The sequence below is a fragment of the Citrus clementina genome, unplaced genomic scaffold (assembly GCF_000493195.1).
Source record: "Citrus clementina cultivar Clemenules unplaced genomic scaffold, Citrus_clementina_v1.0 scaffold_3, whole genome shotgun sequence".
Lineage (NCBI taxonomy): Eukaryota > Viridiplantae > Streptophyta > Magnoliopsida > Sapindales > Rutaceae > Citrus > Citrus x clementina.
The window spans coordinates 33,487,192-33,494,981 of record NW_006262339.1 but is presented as its reverse complement, the minus strand read 5'-3'; the positions used below and the strand labels follow the sequence as shown (position 1 = coordinate 33,494,981).

Below are 7,790 nucleotides of genomic sequence, written 5' to 3'. Positions count from 1 at the left end.
TAGGGGGTCTTGGTGTATATTGTTAAAAGCTTAGGAATTTATATGATTATTTTATTAAATTATATGGGTATAGTTATTTTTTTTCTTTATTTTTAAGACACAACTAATAACAATTATTTTAAAGCTACATTACCAATGACCCTCAGTATTATTAATTGTTTAGTGATAATTATTAGCCCAAATGTAAATGTCGTCTTTTTTTTTGTTTTTTGTTTTAAGAGGAAAGAAAAAGAACATATTGTGGTTGCCCTGAGCCTTGGCAAAACGTGAACAAATGGACAGAATGCATAGGCCTTGCCAATGTTGAGCATCTTCTTCTTTTTGGTAAGTCAAGTGCCATAAGCCCTTTATTCACGGTTCAAGTACCGCGGCCTATAACAATTTACAGGTCTATATGAGTTTACTTGGACGACTCGCTCAATGATGAAATATACCAATTTGCATGTCTCCAGTCTCCTGTACATTTTTTTCTTTTCTTGTTTTCAAATTCATACATCTCTTGTATAAGTATATGCTAGTTTCCTTCACTTAAAACTTGTATCAACTTCACCTAGCAATTAGATTGCTGCATCTATAAAAAAAACGACCAATATGTGCTTATCATTCTTCTTTGTTCCTATGTTGTTGTTACAATATTCCATAGCTAGCTTAGCTATGACGACTTTGAGCAACTTAACAACAGATCAATCGGCTCTTCTTGCATTCAAAGCCCGTGTCGTTGATTATCGAAGTGTCCTGACAAATAATTGGTCTTTATCTTATCCAATATGCGGCTGGGTTGGTATCTCTTGTGGTTCACGCCATCAAAGAGTCACAGCCTTGAATCTTTCAGATATAGGTCTCGGAGGTACCATTCCCCCACACTTGGGAAATCTCACGTTCTTAGTATCTCTTGATGTTGCTCATAATAATTTTCATGGCCATCTGCCTAATGAATTGGGGCAATTACGCCGACTCAGATTCATTAGATTCGGTTTCACTAAATTGAGTGGAAGCATTCCAACATGGATTGGTGTCTTATCCAAATTACAAACGTTGAGGCTTTATAATAACAGTTTCACGGGTCCAATCCCAAATTCTCTCCTCAATTTATCGAAGCTGGGGGTGTTCGACGCAATGCACAACGTTATTGATGGAAATATTCCTTCAGGGATAGGAAATTTTAGCAGCCTTTTCATTCTGAATCTAGGTTATAACAACCTACAAGGTACGTTCTACATATTTGCATTTGCATAGTTGCAAAATTCTTTTTATTTTATAGGTTGGGGATATTCCACTCATTATTCTTGCAAACCCACCTCATTTTGATAAGATAGTTATAATAAGTTTACATTATGTTATAGAATTATAAAGCATTATCTTTGCAAGCTCAAGTGCCTTGTTGCGGCCAAAAAACTTCTCCACAATTGCCAGTGCAAACTCCGTAGAAGTCCCTGGCCCTCTACTGGTGATGAGGTTGCCATCAACCACAACCCTGTTTTCGATTTCACTCTGATCTGACAGCTTGTTGCACATAACAGGAAAAGCTGTAGCTTTTTCACCCTGAACCACAATTGAATATGTCTAAGGGGAAAACAAATACACAGCAATGATATTGCAGGAGCAGGAAGTACTTGGGATTTTTGCGGGTAAAAATCCCAAATTCTTTGTCCCAAAAAACCATCTCAAATGATGTGACATTCATCAATTGGTTGGTTAGATAATACAATCACTCAATAAATGCCATATCATTTGGGACAAAAAATTTGGGATGTTTATTTTAACTGTTTGGGTAATGTAACTAACGAAGCAGCAGCAATTTTTCAGTTTCTAATTTGTCAGCAAACTCCAATTAATTCATCACTGACTTACATGAGATAAGACCACATTCATAAAATCACACAACATCATAATCCTTCATCAAGTTCAGATTAGGTGATCCAAATCTGAGTAAATAATTTAAGCAGAAATGGTCATACCTTGAGTAAGCCATGGGGCTCCAACACTAAAGCTGGGGATGCACATATAGCACCGTAAGGTCTATTTGATTCCTTTTGCTTCTTTAGCATATTCACCAATTAATCTGACTTCGCAAATGCTTGAGTGCCACCAAGTCCACCCTGTGCAATGTGCATGGATAAATTGTAGTTAGTAAGTCAATAATGTGGTAAAGACTATGAAGCAAGAGTAAGCACCCCAACTCACTGGCAAGACAATTAAATCATATGAAAGTTTAGCCGCCTCATCAATGAGCACATCTGCCAATAATTTAATTCGACGAGAAGCCAGAATTTCTAGTTTATCCTCAACTGATGCAACTACAACATTTGCGTTAGCTCGTCGCAGAATATCAATTATCATAACAGCTTCCATCTCCTCTGAACCATTTGCAATAGGCACAAGAATCTGAAAGAAAAGTAAGTGCAAAATTTCACCAAGAACTTTAACATTTGAAGTTATCAAGAATTCCATTTTAAGCACAAGTCAGCAATATTAAGGATCTCACAATCTCTAATTTGAAATATTATGTCCCCATCTTAAAGCATGTCGGTAGCACTAACTTGCACCCCCTATCATTTCCTTTTATTCATGCACTGCACACCCCCACTACACCGATCCCCCACTTCCCCCCCATCACTCATACTTCTTTTGTAATTGATCAAACTTTGGATTTTATTAGAGATATCATAAAAATATATCTACTACCTCCAATATGTTCGCAAATGATTAAAGCCAGTGATGTATATGTATATGTATAGAAGATATCACAGATTTTTATATACTGCCAAATGGGTATCCCTGAAAACATCGGAAGAAGAAAAACAAATACAAGAAATCTAGCCTCCAACGCCGGCACAGTATTCTTTTGGGAATAGGACTTTTAGCCCCCAATGTTTAAGGAAATAAACACCCTTTAATATTTTAAAAAAGACATATAATTCCCAAATCTTATTAATTTTTAAGACTGTGGGATTCAGAGTTTTAGGGAGGAAGACGATTTTAGAAATTTTATCCGTCATCTCTTGTAAATACAAGTATATTTTTAATATATTATTATAATTTATTAATATATTAATATACTATTAACAATAAGTAATAATAACAATTATAATTTTTAATAAATAATCACAATAATTAAAATACAAAATAATAATTATAACAATAGTTCATTAAGTAGTTTTTAGTAATTTGTTACAATCTAACTTATTTTAATTCTAATTCCAAGACAAAATAAACACATTAATGATAATTCAACTTATTTCAATTTCTACAGTTTAAATAAATAATTTATTCTAATATCGATTCTCCATTCACATTACAGTCCATTCTTGTCTATTTCAATTCCAAATTAATAAATGTATCATAAAAGTAATTGAATCTATAACTATACAATGATATAAATGTACGCGTGTAAAATATTAATTAAAGATAAGTCCCAAAATATCTAACCGTGAATCTAAAATTCATTAAAGACTAATGAAACTGATGAAGAGAGAAATATGATGAATCTAAAATTTATTAGGAGAGAGAAATTAGGTTTTAATGGAAACTAATGAAGAGAGAGAAAGTATATTAATTATTGTTGTTATTAAGTATTTATATTATTAAATTCTCAAAATCTTGACCGTTAATGTGTAATAAATCTAATGGTTATAAATCAGTGTAAAAATAGATGTAGTTTTAAAGGGCTGGTGATCCGCCCTCTATATATATAAATATATAATCTAGTTTTGATAAGCCCAAAACATCTAACACTCGATTCAAAATTCATTAAAAATTAGCTTTCGCATGCCTTTGAACGGAGTGAAAGTGACAAAAATTTAAGAGTCAAGCGGACTTGACAAGGGTTGGCTAGTTACATGTATCACTAACTTCTGCCAGCACCAATTCACAAATTCCACAAAAGAAACTTACATCATGTCATGACGTTGAAATGGTGGAAGTATCTATTGGTGGTCATGGAGGAGAAGGTGCAAGAGGCTTTGGACTTTGGTGTACCTTTCAAAGCGTCACTGCTAGTCTTCTTTGCAATAACATTTGATTGACATAACATGAGTTTAGTTTTAAAATTAATTAATTATTAGTTTATATATCAGTTGGATCCAATAAAAAAATAAGATTTTTTTTAAAAAATTATTATCTAATAACTTATCAAATTATTAATTACCACGTTAATCCTAAATTGGGACAGACAAAATTTATTATTTAATTAAAGTTAAAATTTATGAAATATTAATTTAACGAGTTACTGCTGGATAAATTCATTTGAGTCTTCAAATTAGAATTAAAAGTTATAGATTTACAATTACACGTTTATTGATACTCATTACTCAATTTTAAAATATATTGGGATGCTAGTGAGACGGATCTGGTTGGATATATCCACGCTGCTCGAGATCTAAAATCATGAGAATAATGAAGATTTAAGTAATTGGAATTAATATGGTCTATGATAGGTCCCAATCAAAGCTGTAAATTATATAGTAACAATAGTATTCTCTTAGGGTGAGAAAAAGACCACAATAATTTTAATTGGATTCAGCTTCCTTTAATTAATGACTATCAAAGAATTTAAATACAAAAGAAATTAACAACTATTCCTAATTCCTAGATAATATCCCTAAAAAATAGAACATTAACCGGTAGTTAATGACAACAAAATCGCCAAAGATTATTCAAAATAAAATAATCACTACTCAACCTAATTTGAAGCTAACAAGCTAGTGGATACGTAGTCAACAAACCGCACTCAATAACATCCCCAAGTCCTTGCCACAATAATAGCTTTGCATGCCCCACTCATGACCAATCGCTTGGCTTAACAGTCTATGGCTCTATGCTTGTTAGAAACAATGAGGTCTTGTATATACAAATTAAACTGTGTACGGTTGACCGCAGGGCCCCGGAAAATGGAGAAATTTTAAAACATAATGTATGAGAGCGAATTGTGTGTTTACATGTAGTCAAGGTCGTCTTCGTTGGTCGTCGTTAGAAGTCGAGGGTCATCATCGGCCCTTAATTTACGTTAGATTCATCCACCCATAGACCATATATAGTGAATGAACTGTGAGTTGACTATTTTCGTGCGTGTCATCGATCACAACTCGTAATCAACGAAAATGAGTTACTCTTATAAATTAACTCAAATTACTGTAAGTTGACTCTTGGATAAAATTGACCCAGCACCATCCTAAAGAGGACGAGTCATTAATTTCACTTAATGAACCGACCGTTGCAATCGCACGTGGATCACGAAACGTAGTCAATTGACCCACTACCGCATAATTTGCTTTATTTCTTACTTCGAAGGCTCATGAATCTCTTGAATAATTGGTCCATGTCTTACTCAATATGCAGTCGAATTGGCATATGTTGTGGTGCTCATACCATAGAGTCACAAACTTGAATCTTTCAGTGATGGGATTCGAAGGCATCATCCCTCCACACGAAATCTCTCGTTTTTAGTTTATTTGGATATGAGGGAGAACAATTTCTGTGGCCATTTGCCTAATGAAAAGTGAGAAAGGAATAGTTTTTCAAAATTTAATTTTGAGAATGATTTTATATTTAATACAATTTTATATATATCCTCACATATATTACAGAAACTCAAAATTATCCTTATTCAATAAAGAGTAAAAATAATTAAATTTAGAGAGATTATTATTATTACATTTATCTTGAGATAAACAATAAAAGAAATAAAATTGAAAAAATATAAATATTTTTTAGTTAGCAATTTTTATATACAAACAATAAAAAAAATTATATATACATGTATGTAAATATGTAAGTAAATTTTATTTAATATTATGTCCATTTCAATAATTTATATTCTTACAGTAGTCTAAGAGCATCTCCAAAAGGCTCTTCGAATTTTACTCTTCACATTTTAATTTGCTTACTAATGTGGCAAATAAGTGTATAGAAAAATACAATACCCTCCAAAAGACTCATCAAATAAGAATAAGTTAACATTATTTTAATCAAATCTTTCTCATTATCAAATTGAATTGCTATTATGTTTTTGAAAGGAAACATAAATAATAATTATTTCAGACTTATTTTTCAATAAATAATAATAAAATATTAATAGAAGATGGAGAAACTCACTTGACAATGTTGAAAAGTGAGAACCAAATCTTATTTGAAAAATCTAAATTAACGTGTCTTTTGAAGTGTTTAATATTGATATGACTCTTCAAATAAAAAGTCAAATTTTATTTGAAGAGTTTTTTAGAGATGCTCTAACACTAAGAATTTAATAATCAACTATAAAAAAAAAATCATTTGAATGTTTGGTACAATTTATTTTTAAAAGTTTCTGACAGCTATACCCCTATAGTTTGGTTAAATGGTCATACAGACTCCTAAGTTTTCAATGATGGACACCAAAACCTTCCTTGATTGTGATTTATTTGGATTAAAAAAATGAGTATTTTGACACTTTTACTTTGCATTGACTTTGAAATTAAAAAAGAGCCACTCGTCACTTTGGCTTTTCTTTTTCTTTTTTGATAAGCTACCCTACTTTTCCAATAATAATTAAAAATATTAAGAAATAAAATGGCTTAAAGCACCTTTGATTATGAGATTGAAGGAATCCACATGGTTTAAAAAATGTAGGAGTTGTGGAAGTAATTAAGCTAATCAGAAATAAGGTTTTGTTGGATATAATTTTTTAAATATAACTTATTTAAGTAGAGTTTTTATCAGTATAATTTTAACAAATAGGGCTTTTATAAAAAATAATTAGTTATTTGGTTGTCAATGAGTGTTTATATTAAATTAATTTAAAAGACAATTTTTTTAAATTTTTATTATAAAAAGAATGAAATAAGATTGTAAATTAGTAAAAGATATTTTTGAGCTTGTAATTTGTCAGCAAGCTTTAATTAATTCATTGCTGAATTATAAGAGATAAGACTACATTCATAAAATCACACAAGATCATAATCTTTCGTCAAGTTCGGATTACGTGGTCGAAATCAAGAGTAAATATTTAATCAGAGATGGTAAAACCTTGATTTTACAAACATTATGGAAGATGAGACTTCAAGAAAAACATTTGCAACGAATTTATCATATTAATTTTGATCAAAATCTCCCAATCATAACCGAGATTTACAATTTAAGAAAACTAATTTTTTTTACAAGACTATACTTTAGTAAATTTCATCCAAGAATTAACTGCTGCAAATTGCAATGCCTGCCCCGCTTTTACTTATAAGAGAAGTAAATTTGTTCTACTTTAAAAGTAATTGAATCTATAATCATATGATTGCATAAATGCATGTGTGGCAAAAGATTATTTAAAAATAAGCCCTAAAATTCTTTGAAGATAATAGAATTTGGAGGTTATATAATGTCTTTTTAAAATATTACAGTGTTTTATGTTTCTTTCCTGCAAACAATCCTTTTTCATGCTTTCTTTAATTCATAAGGCAAAGTTTTGCCGGTCTAAAATTGGAGATCTTATTAGGAAAAAAATCTTCATCAAGAAGAATGTTATATTGCCAATCTTCAGTCCATTTTTAGATCCACATAAATTTATTTGAATCCTCAAATTAGAATTAAATGTTACAAATTTAAAATTACACATTAATTCGTTGATAACCTTCAAATTCCAGAATATATCAGAATGCCAATGAGGCAGATCTGGTTAGATATATCCACCTTGCTCGAGATCCAAAACCATGACAAAAATGAAGATTTATTTAACTGGAATTAATATGGGGGTGTAGCTATCTTTAGGTTAATTAGAAGATTTATATCTGGTTGGATGATTTTTTTTAAGGTTAATTAGAATG

The 7,790-nt window shown here is 30.9% G+C and overlaps 2 protein-coding genes across 2 annotated transcripts; one reads left to right on the top strand and one right to left on the bottom strand.

Annotated features, from left to right (window-relative positions):
- The first annotated feature begins 654 nt into the window (after positions 1-654).
- LOC18046284 (probable LRR receptor-like serine/threonine-protein kinase At3g47570) lies at positions 655-1,236 on the top strand. Its single transcript, XM_024187411.1, has one exon. The coding sequence runs from the start codon at positions 655-657 to the stop codon at positions 1,234-1,236; it is 582 nt and encodes a 193-aa protein (XP_024043179.1).
- Positions 1,237-1,332: 96 nt separating this feature from the next.
- On the bottom strand, positions 1,333-2,195 carry LOC112099894 (protein DJ-1 homolog B-like). The gene is made up of 2 exons (XM_024187410.1): positions 1,959-2,195; positions 1,333-1,542 (listed from the first exon to the last, which is right to left on the bottom strand). The coding sequence occupies exons 1-2, from the start codon at positions 2,046-2,048 to the stop codon at positions 1,333-1,335; spliced, it is 300 nt and encodes a 99-aa protein (XP_024043178.1). The 5' UTR covers positions 2,049-2,195.
- Between the last annotated feature and the right edge of the window lie 5,595 nt (positions 2,196-7,790).

Excerpts from the sequence above, each read along its gene's own strand:
- LOC18046284 (XM_024187411.1), top strand. The coding sequence starts at position 655 with ATGACGACTTTGAGCAACTTAACAACAGATCAATCGGCTCTTCTTGCA.
- LOC112099894 (XM_024187410.1), bottom strand. The coding sequence starts at position 2,048 with ATGCTAAAGAAGCAAAAGGAATCAAATAGACCTTACGGTGCTATATGT. Across the intron at positions 1,543-1,958 it reads AGCCCCATGGCTTACTCAAG|GGTGAAAAAGCTACAGCTTT; the intron begins GTATGACCATTT and ends ATTGTGGTTCAG.